Genomic DNA, 18,094 nt, shown 5'->3' on the forward strand with positions numbered 1-18,094 from the left:
TAAACTAAATAAAAATGAGAAATGCTGCCTTGGCAACTAGATGAAATATAATAATTTAAGTTTTGGTAGTTAATTTTGTTTCAGTTAACATTTATTTTATTACAAGTAATAAAAATGTTCCTATGGTTTTAGGCTTACTTAACTCTAGTAATAACCTTGACTTAAGGCCTGTTCACACCAGGAACGATAACTATAAAGATAACTATTAGCGTCTACACCAGCACGTGATATTGTTCTGCTTATTCAAAGCACATGCTGCAGTTTTGTCGTTTGCTGCTTTAAATGATCGAGCTCTGAAAACAGGATGGATTCTGATTGGCTGTCAATGTTTTTATTGTTCATCAGCCGGAAAAAATCTTTTGGAAAGGGATTCTAACAATATAATTATAGTTGTGGTGTGGTCTCTGCTATTCTTTAATATTGTGAACTATTTTTAGAACTATATCTTTATCGTTATAGTTATCGTCCTTGGTGTGAACGGGCCTTTAGTGTCATAGTGTCAAATGTAGTCATTTTTAAATGTTTGTTTATAATTTTAGGGGTTTAAATGTTTTGATGAACTAAATAACTTAAAATCTGTTAAAGATCAGTGCAAATTTAGCTGATTTTGGATTGGTGTTCTAAGAAACCTTTTATCAACTGATCTAGATAGTAAAACTTGTTCTGCAAAACCAGGGTTAACATTTGAGGTACACTTACTGCAGGATTTACAAAAGTGTATTGAGTGTTGCATTTGAATCTTGTAAGACTTTTCACAGAATGAGGGTTACCATCTTGACTCAAACACACCAACTTAGCTACAAATGTATCAACGTTGTTTTCCGATTTGCTACAAGTGTAAATTAATGCTTCACAAAAAAATGTAAACTGTTTTATTTTAACCAAAGAATTGCATTCATTTTATTGGAATTTTGTGTTTGTGGGTGTTTAGGCGCCTCGACTCAAACACGCTGCACTGTGACTGTGAACTGCTGTGGTTGGCCGATCTGTTGAAGCAGTACGCAGAGTCTGGGAACGCTCAAGCCGCAGCTACTTGCGACTATCCAAGCCGTTTGCAGGGACGCTCGGTCGCCACTCTCACTGCAGAGGAGCTCAACTGTGGTGAGGCCATTCACGCACATAAACACACTTCACAAGCCAATGTACACGTTCTGTTCAGATCAAAATGATCAACAGGCAGTAAATTGTTGCAATATTTACAGCATCTGCCCCCATTCACCACATCCACATTATTTTACTCCATGGGACCCACTGCATGTCTTTGAACATGTTAGTCATCATAATAAATAACAGATGCTGATCTGGTTTTGTGAGCTGGATTATGGAGTGATTTCCCAGATGTATCATTGTTCACATGCTACGCCACCTCCTCGTCAAATGTTTGAGGGAGTGAAGGGTCAAGCGTAACTTTTCATTTCAAACATCTGTGAAACAAATACAGGTCATCTCTACTGGGCTTTTGTGAGATCAAAATTGTCGACTGGGAAAAAGCCAGCTCAGATTACCAGTTCAGTGTTCACTGAAAAAAAGCAACAACAAAAAAAAAAAACCCTGCTAAATGTATGGTAGAAAAGGAAATTAGGCACCAGTGGGTGCCTGAAATTCATAGTAAATTTTTTTTAACAATGTTTCAGGCATTTTTCATTTCAGTTAAAGTTAATAAGTTCATTTTTATTTAAATATTTTATATATATTAGTGCTGTCAATCGATTAAAAATTTTAACTAGATTAATCACACATTTTTTCTGTGATTAATCGCAATTAATCGCAATAAAAAAAGAAATGTTTTTGTACGTTTTTAATATATTTTATAATGTAATAATTTCACAGTTAATCAAATTAATGTAGAAACAACATAAAGACAGTATATTTTAAATAATTGTTTAATGGCATCTTTTTATGAATGAAGGCCAGTATTACTGATATTAATACAGCTACTGATTTTTTTTTTTTTTACATTTATTAGGCTTCAAAAATATAACAGTTTTTAATTTAAGTGAACTTAAAACAATGCTAACATAAACCCATAATAAATGTCATATTTATTCGTGCCCTTCCTGTCTTAACAGTTAGGAAATATACAGAAATTTAATAAAGTTATCAAAGTTATATGCAGTCTGCACTGCATAAACTATAAATTAAATAGTTAATCCTTATTAAAGCTACAAAAGTTATTTAGTCAACAGCAGTGAGTCATTTTCTCTGTTCCCTTTGTTCTTTAACTTTACTGACAGGAAGCTTTATTGGCTGCTGTCCCTTTAAGAGCAGACACACACACGCGGAGCTCACCGTTTATATACTGTCTATGGATCTCACACGCGCCTCATTCTCTCGCAACTCTTTGTTCATTTTAGACTTTATATAAATCATTTAAGACTGCTCTTATGAGGATAATCGACAAAATTATTGTTATTGTTATTGTTAGTTCAAGCGCGAAAGAGAACTGGATTCTGGCGCCCTGTCTATGTGTGTGTGTGTCTGTGTGTGTGTGTGTGTCACATAAGGACATTCACAGACAGCGCATTCTCTTTTGTCTTGCCGCGCTTGAAATGTTTAAAAGCATTTAAATGAATAAGAGCGTGATCATATAATGTAAAGCTAGCCAACGGATGGCAGAAAAGACGGATGCTGCGTTAATTGCGTTAAATATTTTAACACGTTAAACCAGACAAAAATTAATCGCATGCGTTAACGCGTTAACGTTGACAGCACTAATATATATATATAATATATATAGGCCTAGTTGTTGTTTTCAGGTAGGTCTAACAGTAATTTTCAGGTAAATATCTGTTTCAGAGTGGATTTGACAATGTTTTTTTGCACATAAAATAATAAAATGCTCATTAGGCATTTTCTCAGAGAAGAGTTTCTCTCAAACACAAATACTTAAAACACGAGTACACAAGAACACAAGAGCTCGCTGGTCCCGAGTCAGCAGATTTTATTTCTCGGTTTAGAGATAGATTCAGTGCAGGAGACAGCTATGTTGTCAGCACAGAGGGCAGCGGATTTTCACAGCTGTCCGTTTCAGCTGGGCAGGCCAATGCGTTTCCTAACAGTTTTGCAACTGCTGGGGCTTATGGCCTTATGATAGCAGTCGTTTGGCTGGGTCTCCTCTTCATGCGTGCGTTCCAGCACTGGGCACTAAGCAGTGGGCTGGACGCTATACGCCATTTAAACAGACGGGTGACGATAAAGCCATTGTGCGTTCAAGCTCTGATCTCCTGGGGAAACCCGGATCTGTTGACAGAGGGAATTCCCCTGGCTGGGGTTTTGTCATGTGAAGTATTGATGATAGACGCATTACAACATGGATTGGGAGCTCTGTGTGATAGGAGCTTTGTAAGAGGGGAGTGGTCGGCATTGCTGAAAGAGCGTCACAAATTATTTGGAATTGCAGGCGGTTATTCTGGCAGTGAAACACTTTGTCCAGCACTTGCAGGGCACACATGTATCTCTTCTCATCACAGCAGTGGTGTCGCATATATACACAGGCAAGGGGTTACTCGCTCTCCTCCCCTGTTATAATTGTCATGGATGCTCTTTATATGTGGCAGCGGACATTTAGCGACAGTGCAAGTCCCGGGCCATCTAATGGCACTAGGGCTGTCGCGATAACCGCAATATCGCAGTACCGCGCTACTGACAAGCCAACCGCAGAGGAATTCAAGTTACCGCAGCAACCGCGATATTCGCGTGTTTTCTTTTTCATAAGGCTATTCCCTCCTTGTTTTGAACTTCGTGCATGTGTATTGAATGTTAAATAAGTTAATAATGATAATAAGACGCGGCGATCGTGGTTTTATCATGGTGATTTGTACAGAGGTTTCGTGGATTTGCACTTAAGCCTAAACAGACAGTGAATGAGAGAGATCGACTGAGCGCGTGTGATTACCTGCGTCTGTCTTTGAGGTCAAGTTATATTCGTGAAAAGGTTGCCGTGTGGCCAAGGAAAGTTAAATATATGTCCTGTCATCCATTTAACGTTTAAAATAAAGGGTATTTACCATGGATTTACCGAGGAACTCGCGGTCGCGGCCGCGGGAAACAAAACTCAGTGAGTCACGCATTGAATCAATGCCATTTGTCTCTATTAAGTGAAGCTTCAGCGTTACCCATGCGACGCATTGCTGGTCAGCTGAGCCTTGAAAAGTGGAGCTCAAAGTTAAAAATAATTAACCTTGTTTCATTACTATCTTTTAATGAATCAGTCAGCATTTTTGAACGTGTTGTTGAATGAATGGTTTATGACTCACTCAAAGACAGTCCGTTGCCATAACAACTGCGCGCTGAGTGACAGGCTTTCAATGTGGAGAGACGCGGTTTTGTTTCGGTTTATTGGTTACTTAAAATGTACTCGTTTTTGTGCATGCTGACCACATCGTGACACTTAATTATATAGCAACAAATAAATATAAATAATTCAAAATAAATTAATAAATGCGGTAAAACCGCATATCGCGCTATTGAGCCACTCAAAATTACCGCAAGGGAAAATCCTTCACCGCGACAGCCCTAAATGGCGCTTTTGCACTGCATGGTACTGCTCGTACGGCTCGGCGCGGCTCGGCTCGCTTTGGCTCGGTTTGCTTTTCCACTGCAGTTTAGTTCCACCTCAAAGTGGGTCAGATTATTGACTGATCTTTATAGTTGCTGAAAAATGTTTTCATTCCTGGTCGCCCCATCCAGCTCTCGCTGGGTTCTGCAATTCTGCAACCTCGGCCAGAGCTGTGGTCTCTATGGGCCGACCCTCAATCAATGTTGTGGCGACAATACAGAGCACTAGGGCGGCACTGACAAGGGGGCTTTATGCGTTGAAGTGGCGTATGTTTGAAGCTTGGTGCGGGCGAATATCTTTATCGCAATATCAGTGAAATCCCGATTGCAGGGATACAAAATGTTTGCAGGAATTCTTGGAAGGTCAGGAAGTACAGGAAGGTCGCTCCCATTCCACGTTGAAAGTTTATTTGGTGGTCATTTTGGCTCGTCATGAGGGCATTAATGGTGCTGTGCCAATTCCAAACCCACTTGCCTTATGGTTCCTTAAAGGGACGCAGCGTCTTAGGCCCGTTACAAAATCACTGGTACCATCGTGGCACCTGATTGTATTTCTGGAGGCTATGTGTGAACCTCCGTTTGAGCCTTTAGAATCCTAATGATGCTTTCTTATAAAACCAGCCTGGCGCTGGCATCAGTGAAACACGTTGGTGACCTCCATGTGCTATCAGCGCATCCCTCATGCATCCAATTTACGTTGGATGGGTCAAAAGTGGTGTCGCATCCTAACACGGTGTATACGCCTAAAGTCATGTCGGGAGCATATAGTGTGTGCTCGTTATTGCTGCCTGCCCTGTGAACCATCTCTTTTGACTCAGAGGAAGACATGAGACTCCATGCTTTGTGCCTTGTGCGAGTTTTACACAGATACATTGAGCAGACACAGGCTGTGTGCTCTTCTCACCAGCTTTTTGTATCCTAACCTGATCCATGGGAAGCCACTATATAAACATTGTCTTTCGCATGTTTATATAGTGTTTATATAGGCTATTTCTATTGAAAATGAGAGTAAAGGGTTGGCTCTGACTGCAGGGGTGTGTGTGCACTCAACGAGGTGCATGGCGACGTCTTGGGCATTGTTTAGAGGGATGTCTTCGGAGGATATTTGTGCGGCTTCCAATTGGGTTGTTTGTTCGATTTTACAGACTGGTGACATCAGCGACGGTGGCTCAGTTGGCGCTTACTGAAGGGATTTTAAACTAGGAAAATCACTTGAAAAAGAAAAAAGGGGTATGTGGCGGTGCTGGCCCCTTACGTGTAGTTCAGCAAACTTTGTGGGGCGTGAATATATGTCCCACAGTCCCACCGATTGAACGGACTGATTGGGAACATTGAGTTATGCATATAACTAGTTCCCAGAAGGAGGGGAATGAGGTACAACACTTCTGAGCCCAGCGCAGTCGGAGGCTCGATGAAGAGCTGACCTGAACGAGGGAAATGGCGAAGATCCGCCCAAATCGGAATCCGTCATTGGCCTTTCAGGCATAAATAAAGGTGTCTCCAGTGAATTGCATGAAAGCGTAATATCTCATAGTCACGTGTTGTCACCTCTTATTCCTCATTCTAGGAAAAGTAGTTATATGCATAGCTCAACATTTTTCACTGTAAATTATATGTTAAATCACAGTTTTTACTTCTGTGGTAGATTTGTCCCCTACTTAGGTTGAACCGAGTGTCTTTGACACCTGAAAATATTATACTCAGTTGAGTTCACCTCTGAATGTGCGGGTTGACGCCTAAGAGTAGCTATTCTTACCGCTTAAATAAAATGCCTAAGAATTATAGTTACCTGACCGCAATCTAACCCCGTCTAAGAGTCTCACAAAGAGTCGAACAACGTCTCAGCCCCTTTCGACATTATCACTTTGACACTTCGAAAATGACATGATACATTGCATAATTTCCCTACAACTTGATTGGTTCTTAATAGGCAAACCATTCTGTTATTAGGTAGAAGCAAACTCTGTTTTCTTGATTACTTTATTGTTAATCACAAGTTTTCAAACCTAGACATCTGTCTAGTTTCATTTCCCCTATCTGTTATTTATTGTAACGGTCACCAGCTGGAGTGCCCTTGAGAGCCACCAGAGGGCACTCCACACCAGATTATTGTCACTTTCACAAACTACATTTCCCAGAACTCACTGCCCGGACTCATCATCATTGATTGCATTCACCTGTATCTCATTACCTTGTTAGTTTCAGCCTATTTATTCCATGTTCACTCATTCCCTCACTGCAAAGTTTTCTGTCACGCACTGTCTCTGTCTTCTGTCTCGAAGGTGAGATCCAAATGCAGCTTTTATTATGGGCAATCCAAAGGCGTAATCCAAAGTACATGCAAAGGGTCAAAACACAGGTAGGCAGTCCAAACAAACAAACAAACAAAACAAAACAAAACAGACAGGGGTCAGAGGCAAGAGAGTAATCCACGGAACAGGCAAGAAATCCAAAAACCAAGAGACAGGAAACCAGGGAAAATGCTCAGAGATGCAGTCAAACAAAACTTCGCAGTGAGGGAATGAGTGAACATGGAATAAATAGGCTGAAACTAACAAGGTAATGAGATACAGGTGAATGCAATCAATGATGAATTACAGTTAACCAATTAACAGGTGTTTACTGTAGCATTTTTTTTTTTATTCTGTAAAATAATTCATTTATTACAGTGCTTAGAAACTAAAGCCTCTTATAATTTCAAGTAGTCAAACTACTGTCAAATTACCTTTTTGAAAAAAGTAGTTAACTACATTGACATTTTACATATTGATAAAAAATGGATTCTTACTTACACTAATTATTAATTTTTACTAAATCATTTAGTTACTAGTCTTATGTTCAATGAAATTTAACTAATAATTTCATATAATATATATTATGTATTACATAATAATAATAATAATAATAATTAAAATAAATATACTAATATATAATCTATTTTACTTTTAAGAGACTCTCATTTATGTCTTTTTCATTGTCATGTCTACATCTTTTAGTCTGGAATTGCATGGTCTCTTCTGGAACCTCTGAGGTTTCCTCACAGTGTAACCACAAATCACTGCGGCTGTTGTTGTGCTCGATTGACTTGCTCAGGCTTGTTACAGTAATCAGCCCCCCACAAACGCCCCTATAGGCTCTGTAGAAGAATGGGATTAACACAGTATGACTTTTCCACCCTCTCTATACATAAAACACAGCACACATATGCCTGAGGCACCTGTCAAAACAGAGCAGGGCGACACCAGACAGACAGCCAGACAGACAGCTGCAGTATCTCTGACTGCCACACTGCGCAAAATCAAGAAGAAAAAGCAAGGCATCATGAATCCAATGTCTATCAAAATGCTTTGAGATGGAGCAGCGAAGGGGTTAGTCATAAAATCTGAGGGATACTTTACCCCCAAAATGTCATAGTTTGCTTATTATTTGCTCAAAACCACATAATTTTCTTTCTTTCGTTGTACATTAAAGCAGGTGTTTTGTAAAGTGTCCAGGCTGCTCTTTTCCATATAACAATAATGAATGAGCTTGTGAGCTGTCAAGCTCCAAAGACAATCAGTTACCAGACATTCAAGAACCGCTGGTGTGTTACTCCTTAATAAAAGGATGCAAGGAGACATTTGCAAGCAAAATAATTGTATTTATTAGAATTCAAAAGGTACACTGTGTTTAAATATTTCTGCTTCAAGGGTATTTAATAATTAGTGTTATTGTGTAATTATAAGCATACTTTAAACTTTAAAAATATAGGGTCGATGGGATATTTAAAAATGTTTTTGAAAGAATTCTCTTTTGCTCACCATGACTGTTTGATTAAAGCTGCAGCAAAAAAAATATATATTGTGAGATGTTATTTACAAATTGAAAATATGTATGCATGCATGTATGTATGTATGTATTTTTTGTATGTGATGGCAAAGCTGAATTGTCAGCATCATTACTTATTATTAATCATTCTAATATACTGTTTTCATACTTTCATACAAAATTATGATTATTATTAATGTTGAAAACAGTGTGAAACCGATAAAAAAATGATCTGAGGTTTGGGGTTGCCTTCTGCCCTGCATGTGAAGTACACAGTTAAAATTAATTTTTGTAACATTGTAAATGCCTTTACTGTCACTTTTTTTCAATTTAATGCGTTCTCACTAAAAAAAGTATTCATTTCTTAAAAAAACTGAAAAAAACGTACTGACCCCAAACTTTTGAACAGTAGTGTGTAATAACCAGAAAAAATGGTTTGAGTTTGAGTTAGAATAGTTTGCAAGAGCGCAGTTATAACAATGAAAGTGAGTTGTGAGTAGATGAGTTTACCTGTTCGGTGTGATGTAAAATGTCCCCAGAAACCTCTCTAGTCCCATTTAGACACTTGTTAGCAAACACCTTTTTCAAGACAAGTAAAGCTTTAAAAAGTAAATCACAAGGAGTATTACTTATGTATTTTATCTCGTAGAATAAAACGTTACAAAAAAATAAAAAAATAACACTATATATATCTTGAACTTGTTCACCACAGACATTATTTCAGCCATTTAAGCATAAACCCATTGACTTCAGGATCAGGAACAGGAACTTGTTTCCAGGTTTTGGTCTGCAAAAGCTCATCATCCCTGCAGCACTCTATAGAAATCTGTGCCATTTTTGTCATAATAATGTGTGAGTACTTTGACACAGTGTGCAACCAGGCATTTGGTTTCGCCAGTAGAAACAGTTTAATAGTTCTGTCAGACTGTTTAGGAATATATTTTGCAATGTGCACATTGGTGTTGGTGGGTAATATTTGGGGTTTGGCATGTGGCCGTTGTGACCATAGACACAATCACCTCGTGCCTGGCCGTCAACCAACACGGGCGGCCAAGCCAGAGGAGAGGAAGTGAGGCAAGAGGGAAATGTCAAAGACACTGCCACTACAAATAGACCTTCAGTGCTATAATTCCAATAGCTTTTACAGACCGAATTAAACTCATTTTACTTATCCTCTGCTTTGTCCTTTCTGGGACACTTGTGTTCGGTTTCATCTGAATGTGTCTCTCTTGTGGAGCAGAAGTTCCCCGGATAACATCTCAGCCACAGGATGTGGACGTAACCTCTGGGAACACTGTGTACTTCACATGCAGGGCAGAAGGCAACCCCAAACCTCAGATCATCTGGCTCAGAAACAAGTAAGCTTCCACCCTTGATGTACGTGATTAAAGGAAAAGTTCACCCCAAAAATAAAATTCTGTGTTAATTTTTTTTCGTCTTTATGTTGCTCAAAGCAGAAATGACCTTCTTTCTTTCATGGAACACAAAATAAGTATTACAGTATGCCTAGAGTGCTTTTTCCATAATGAGGCTGTCTGAAAATGACAAAAAGCACCATAAAAGAAGTCCATGTAACATAGTATTTCAATCATGATGAATCTTTAAATACTTTTAGCATGTTAATGGATATGACAATGTTAATGTACTTGGTCTTGTCGGACTAGATAGTATGGACTTGATACTGGCGACAGCATGTAAGATATGTATGCATACATAAATCCCGTAGCAGATCTAGGCAAGTGGAGCTGGGGAAGGTGGAGGGTTTCACTGCCTACTCTTATAGTGCGCTGTAGGACCAGTTTACCAGACAATTTAAATGTTGAGCAAGCAATATCACTGCCCAGCAAGCAATTTTGCGTTTAAAAGACGTCTAATAGCCATCCAAACACAGCCCAGAGTCTAGGCTTAAACAAGGCAAAGTTTGGGCTGTCAGTGAAAATGTAATAGACGTCTAAACCATAGCCAAAAATAGAAATCAAACACCTTGTAAACACTGTTTACTTTGCTTACATGATGGAATATCATACATCTTGCAGGTTATTTTGGCAAAGACGACATGTAACCAAATTCAAGGTTATTTTGTCTAGAAGTGTGTTACTCATAGCCGGACTATATCGGGTCTATAGTTAACCTAGATGGTGAAATGACGGCTATTGCTTGCTGGGTGGCTGCAGGATCAGCAGAGGCCAATAATCCATGTATCAGAATGGTTATGCGTTTTATGTATCGCTGTCTACAATATCAGACACATAATTGTAATTGATATGAATTGCCTTCAGCTTGAATATGTTATCAAACTGCTAATAATGTGTTGCTAATGTTACACAAACCATGTTCCCGTTCGCCATCTCATTCTGCCTTCTAAAAATCAGCATCCTTAGAAACTCTTTGAACCACTCAGAACATCAGTGGAGAAATGCATATAGTTCATCATAACATCATATACAGGACATCATATGCATAATTCACTCTATATTGCTAAATGTATCTGAAAGCACATTAATTTCTGAAAGCACATTAAAAACACCACATAGACATATAAACAACATAAAAAACTTGATTTTCACCACAGGGGGTCTTTGGGACAAATTATAAATAAACTTGAGCATGCAAAATGTATTTTTTAACATACAAATTTACATTTGTAAACAATATGAATTACACACTAAATCCATCAGAAACTCCAGCAGCACAATCTGCATATTTTTAACAGACGTCACTACCTGAACCTCAAAGCTAAGTTTTTCCACTCCTCATTTGCATAAAATCAAGCCTTTCTCAACTTTTGGCCACTCTCAATAGCTGCTTTTCCACAGTCAGGTCGAATGGTAGGGAACGGTTGCAGTTCTATTTCCACTTGGGCTTGGTTCGGCACGGCATGATTACTAATTGCGCTCTCTCTGTTTTATTAAGAGAGATCATTTTATTTATCTATGGAATTGCTAATCTGCCCTGTTCGGTAAATCTGGCCCCTAGAATGTAGTTGCATGAGACGCATGGACTACTTTTATGGTGCTTTTTTTGTAAATTTGGAGTTTGACAGTCTGGACATTCTGTAATATATCTTCTTTTGTGTTCCATGGAAGACAGGAAGTGATACAGGTTTGGACTGACATGAGTGTGAGTAAATGATGACAGAAATAAAATGTTTTGGTTGTTTTATCCTCAACGTGTGAAGAGTGTATGCGTAAACAGGAAAGTCTTTTTTTTTATCAGCAATGCACTAAACATGAGGGATGACACCCGTCTCAATCTACTGGAAGATGGAACCTTGATGATCCAGGACACGCGGGAGACGGACCAGGGCGTGTATCAGTGCATGGCCAGAAATGTGGCTGGAGAGGTGAAGACCTCAGAGGTCACCTTACGATACTTCAGATCACCTTGTGAGTGTGATGGGGTCCTGTAGGTGATAATAATTCAACTAGAATTACTAGATCCTCCCAAACTAGCTCGACCCTATTTAATTCAGGCACAATCTGTAGTATCGGATTAATCCTGTCAAATGTATCATCCCATATACACTGACAAAAAATGGTGTAGGAATTTACTTTGTAATTATTTGTGAAATTTCTGATTCAATAAAAAAAAAAAAGTGTATGATTTACTTTGAAACAATTTTCATAAATTGCTATAAAATTTCACAAATAATTACAAAGAAACAACAAAGTAATGCATTGAATTTTTACTTTGAAATTGTCTCTCAGAAATTGCTTGTAAATTTCAGAAATAATTACAGAGAAACAAGTAACATATTGAATTAAAAATGATGTAGGATTTAATATGAAACAATTTTCCCCTAAGAAATTGCTAGTGAATTTCACAAATAATTACAAAGTAACACTGAATTAAACTCTATTTTGTACATTTCCGTAGATAATATTAGGGTAGCATGCATGTGAATCTGGTAAAGACCATTTAATGGCAGACTTTTTGCACACAGCAATCCATTTTTGGTCCTTGCCTTTGTCTCTCCAGCTCGACCCAGTTTTGTGATCCAGCCGCAGAACACAGAGGTTCTGGTCGGAGAGAGCGTGACCCTGGAGTGCAGTGCGACGGGTCAGCCGCAGCCCCGCGTGACCTGGACCAAAGGAGACCACACGGCCCTCCCAGTCGATCCCCGCATCAACATCACTCCTTCAGCAGGTCTCTACATCCAGAATGTCAATCAGGCTGATGGGGGACAGTACACTTGCTTCGCGAGCAACAACGTGGACACCATCCACGCCACTGCATATATTATAGTACAGGGTAAGAGATGGGAATTTTTATTTGTGAATATTTTATTTTTATCAAGATTCTGTTGCTCATAATTTTGCACTGATTCTTTAGTTTCTTGCATTGACATTTTATTTACGGATTTATTCATTACCTTTTCTAAAATTCAAATAACGGTTGTCTAAAGGTGTCATTCACTGTGAAGTTAAGGTGGCTCTGTGCCTCCTTCAAATTCAGTGTGAGATACAATATGCTACCCTGGAAATCCAGAGTTCTCGCGAGAGCACAAGTTGAATTTGCTCAGCGAGTTTATTCTGGCGTCCAGTAATGATGCTCATTAAATATGCCCTTGTGTCCGAGCTGCACCAATCACATCGGGTTATCTGATATAGGCGGGCCAGAGGCGAGCTAAACAGATGACGACAGCGCTGTGACGTCGAGTCATTAGTAAACATTGCAAGATGGCTATGGATAAACACCAGTTGTTTGAAACGGCTTTGGCCACTACAATGAACGAGTTAGACTTGGCTTTTTAGCTAAAAGAGGAACAGAAGACGGCGCTCGAATCCTTCCTTTGCAAGAAGGACGTTTTTTCTGTTTTGCCGACCGGATACGGCAAGAGTCTAATTAACCAATTAGCTCCGCTGGTAGCTAAGTGTATGGGGCTTGTTGTTGTGATTGGTCGTAGTGTTATCCAATTGCGTGCAGTGAGATTGCGTGCAAGAAATGCATTCTTGGTTTCCTTAAACCATTCTTAATCTTTCAGATTTGGGTCTGGATTTTCAGGCTAGCAATATGCGGCATTGCATTTAATTTCAGTTTCAGGGAAAATGTCACAGTGACCGAAAGTGTGGTAAATGAAAGAACAGTTTATTATTGTACAGTGTTAAACATGAAAAAAACATTTTTTGCCAGGATTCTGGTAACCCAAATCAGCGTCTCAGAGCGGCTCGGTTCACAGTAAATGCTGCTCCACATTAACTCCATCTTCATCTACTCTGAGTTTGAGCCGCCTTAATGGGCATTTGGTAACTTAACATGTGCCAGCCATCTTCACATACTTGTAATGTGAAGTGTTAATCAACAAAAGACAAGCTTGACTTTTAAAAATCATGAAATTGCTACATATCAGTATTGTAATTTTACATTTGTAATGTAAAATAAAAGTATTATTATATTATTATTATTATTATTATTATTATTCAAATAAATATGCAAACTTATATATAATGTGTGTTTTTTCTGGATTTTTTGGTTGATATTCTGTCTCTATCCGTTAAAATAAACCTACCATAAAAATGATTGACCCTTCATTTCTTTGTAAGTGGACAAACGTACAAAATTAGCAAGGGATCAAATAATTATTTTCTCCACTGTATGTTGTAGTTTAGATATCTTTTTAAGATGGAAGAATGCGGTTTTACAGATGCTAGAAACGTGGCTATCAAATGAAAGATTGGTATCAAGAGTACACCCAGGTTCCTAACCGACGATGAAGACTTGAGAGAGCAGCCATCAAGTGTTAGACAGTATTCTAGGTAATTATGTGCGGAGGTTTTTGTAATAATAACTAGAATCTCTGGGTTTTTTTTTTTTTTTGAATTAAGTAGTAGGAAATTACTAGTCATCCAGTTTTTTATATCAGCTATACATTCTGTTAATTTTGTGAATTGGTAAGTTTCGTCGGGGCGCAAAGAAATGTAGAGCTGAGTATCATCAGCATAACAGTGAAAACTAATGCCATGCTTCCTAATGATATCTCCTAAGGGTAGCATGTACAGAGTGAACAGCAAAGGTCCTAGCACTGAGCCTTGTGGTACATCATACTGAACTTGTGATCGATATGACATCTCTTCATTTACTGCTACAAACTGATAACGGTCAGATAAGTATGATTTAAACCATGCCAAATACAATTCCACTAATGCTAATTTTCGAGTCTATTTAAAAGAATGTTGTGGTCAATAGTATCAAATACAGCACTAAGATCGAGTAACAGAGATTACAACTCTGATCTATTATCGAGTAATAGAGAGATACAACCACGATCGGATGATACAAGCAAATCATTTGTAACTAATGAGAGCTGTCTCAGAACTATGATACTAGAAATCCTCGCAGATACCATTTCTTTCTAAGAAGGACTATAGTTGTGAGGATACTGCCTTTTCTAGTATTTTTGACAGAAAGGGTAGATTTGAGATCGGCCTGTAATTGACTAATTCTCTAGCATCAAGTTGTGTTTTTTTTTTAATAAGAGGTTTAATAATAGCCAGTTATTTTTATGTAACCTAATGACAAAGGTGAATTTATTATATTAAGAAGAGGATCTATGACCTCTTGAAGCATCTCTTTCAGTCGCTTAGTCGGTATAGGGTCTAACATGTTGTCGATTTACTGTAGATGATTTAACAACTTTAGACAATCCTTCCTCTCCTATAGCAACGAATGAATGGAATTTTTCCTCAGCGACACTACAATGCACTGTCTGATGCAACACTGTAGTAGAGATTTGCATAGTTATAATTCTCTCTCTAATATTATAAATCTTGCAAGTAAAGAAGATCATAAAGTCATTACTGCTGTGCTGTTGGGAAACGTCTGAAGCTGAAGCTTTATTTCTTGTTAATTTAGCCACTGTATCAGATAAATACCTAGGATTGTGTTTGTTTTATTCTAAGAGAGTTGAAAAATCTAGCAGTTTTTAAAACCTTTCTGTATGCAATAATGCTTTCTTTCCACGAAATGCAAAACACCTCTAGTTTTGTTTTCTTCCAGCTGCGCTCCATTTTTCTGGCTGCTCTCTTGAGGGCCCGAGTGTGCTCATCGTACCACGGAGTTGGACTATTTTCCTTAATTTTCTTTAAGTGCAAAGGAGCACCTGTGTCTAAAGTGCTGGAAAAGAGAGAGTCAATAGTTTCTGTTGCAACATCGAGTTCTTTAGTAATGTCTATATTTTTTATCTGGTAATAATAAAATTAGTCTACATCATGTATTCTGATCAAAACATTTAATAAAAAAAGACATAATGGTCATATTTGCTCATTCTCATTTCTTTCCCTCCTCAGCTCGCCCTCAGTTCACAGTGACCCCTCAAGACCAGTCTGTGCTGGAGGGTCATACAGTCGACTTTCCCTGCGAGGCCAGTGGCTACCCTCATCCCGTCATAGCTTGGACACGCGGTGGTGAGATCATTTAACGCCTCCTTGACTGTTTGGCTTGTAAATTGTGTTTACACAGTCTTTGTGTAAGTTTTACACAAAGTTTTTTCAACAGTCTAAGTCAGAATGGTCAGAATTTTTATCTTGTAAAAAACTGACCAACTGACATTTTCTGTTCAACAGGCAATGTATTATAATATTCATAATAACAATAATAATAATAATAATCTTAAAAAAATATATATATTTTTTAATTTTGTTAAACTAAAATATACTTTAATGTAATTTCTACTGAAATGTTATTGTATGTCATTTAAATATATTTGTACTTACACATTTGTGATGAAGATGCAATTTAGTACATTACATTTAAATAATATCAAACATTTATCAATACATTTATAATTATAATCAGGTATTGTTAGTCAACATGTCAACTTTAAAGCATGTCAAAAGATTATTAAAAAAATAATAATTTTAAATGGACTTTAACGTAAAGCTTTTCATTTAACATTATTACAAACTGCTAGCCTGGCAAGCCAGACCCACATCAAGATGTTAGGTCTGGGAACACACTATTGGCAGGGCTCAATCCGAGAGGCGGGATAAACGGTTGTCTTTCAAATTCCCTCTGCCCACAACAGGATAGCACTACAACCAACCAGAGCGTTTTCCCAACAGCGGAGCTAGTTGATAGATTAAACTTTTGCCCTATCCGGTCGGCAAAACTCCAAACACATCTTTCTTTTTTAATAATGACCGTTCTTTGTGCTTAACTCCAAGTCCTCCAGAGTCGCGGCCAAAGCCGATTCGAAAGACCGCTGTTCGCCAGCAGCAGCAGCTCTTCTTTGTTTTCAAGTAGCAGGGAATTCATGCGGAACCGTCACAACTCTGCCGTCATTATGTTAAGCCCGCCCACCGACTCTACACACGATGTGATTGGCCTGACTAGAGTTTGGTTTTTCCAGCTCGCAAGCCAACGGAGAGTTGCAAGACGACCCTGGCTGCAAAATACAATTTGCTGCCGCTAGGGTGCGTCTAGATTTCTAAGCTAACAAACTGCCCTTTTTAAAAGAGTTCTTAAATGTACGTATGTCTCTTTAAGTACTCTTAAGTGGCTTTTAATTTCAATAAAGAAATAGTTCACCCAAAAATTTTTTTTATTTTATTTATTAAGCACTTTTACACAACTGACCATTGAACAAAGTGCTGTAGTATCTAAAACACATAAAGACAACCATAAAACCACAACACTAAAACCACACTTAAAATAACAGCGAAATAAACCCCTTAGTTTTAATACATGAACAACTTCTATACCCCATTAGATGCGAATGCGAGGTGGTGTTCCTTAAGCTTGTGTTTAAAAACACTTAATGTGGGTGCCAATCTGAGAGAAAGGGGTAAATCAGTCCGGAGTTTTGGAGCTATCGCTACAAAAGCTCGATCTCCACTTCTCCGTTTAGTTCTAGGAGTCGTTAAAACCAACTGGTCAGCTGACCTTAAAGACCGTTTTGGTTCATATTTCTCAATCAGATTCACCAAATACAATGGAGCCATACTATGCAATGATTTATAAACAAAAAACAAAATTTTAAACTTTATTCTGTAATTGATCGGTAGCCATTGTAAAAAACTCAAAACTGGAGTAATATGGTCTCTCTTACGAGTACCTGTCAAAAGCCTTGCAGAAGCATTTTGGACCAGTTGTAAGCGGTTAAGCAATGATTTATTTATGCCGACATATAGTGAGTTGCAGTAATCTAGCCTTGTAAACACAAAAGCATGAATGAGTTTTTCGAGATCACGCATGGACAAAAATGGTTTCACCTTCGCTATTAATCTCAAGTGATAAAAACAAGACTTAACCACTGAATAAATCTGTTTCTCAAACTTGAGGTCACTGTCAAGAAGAACTCCTAAATTTCGCACTAATGGCTTACAGAAGGGGGCAAAACCACCCAGATCAACACAATTATTTGGAACTCCAAACCACACAACTTGAGTTTGATCTTCATTCAGTTTAAAAAAATGTAAAGATAACCATGATTTGATGTCATGTATACAGTCCCACAACGACTCTATTTGCTGGAAGATAGACTTATGCATATCATCTGCATAAAAGTGAAAGGGGATTTCATGCTTGCTAAAAAAAATCCCATGATTTACTGACCCTCAAGCCATCCTAGGTGTACATGACTTTCTTCTTTCAGTCTAACACAATCGGTGTTATAATAAACAATATCCTGGCTCTTCCCAGCTTAGTAATGGCATTGAATAGTGCCCGAGTTTTTTGAAGCTCCAAAAAGCGCATCGATCCATTATAAAAGTAATCCATATGACTTCAGTGG

The 18,094-nt window shown here is 38.2% G+C and overlaps 1 protein-coding gene across 1 annotated transcript in view; it reads left to right on the top strand.

The window, feature by feature from the left end:
• Positions 1–18,094, top strand: part of pxdn (peroxidasin) — an 81,622-nt gene that overhangs the window by 41,281 nt on the left and 22,247 nt on the right. The window contains exons 7-11 of the mRNA XM_084392920.1: positions 932–1,101; positions 9,605–9,722; positions 11,581–11,750; positions 12,343–12,615; positions 15,651–15,767. Coding sequence (XP_084249046.1) covers positions 932–1,101; positions 9,605–9,722; positions 11,581–11,750; positions 12,343–12,615; positions 15,651–15,767 — 848 coding nt within the window. The remainder of the gene's footprint in view (positions 1–931; positions 1,102–9,604; positions 9,723–11,580; positions 11,751–12,342; positions 12,616–15,650; positions 15,768–18,094) is intronic.

Source organism: Rutilus rutilus (genome assembly GCF_951802725.1).
Source record: "Rutilus rutilus genome assembly, chromosome: 21".
NCBI classification, from domain to species: domain Eukaryota; kingdom Metazoa; phylum Chordata; class Actinopteri; order Cypriniformes; family Leuciscidae; genus Rutilus; species Rutilus rutilus.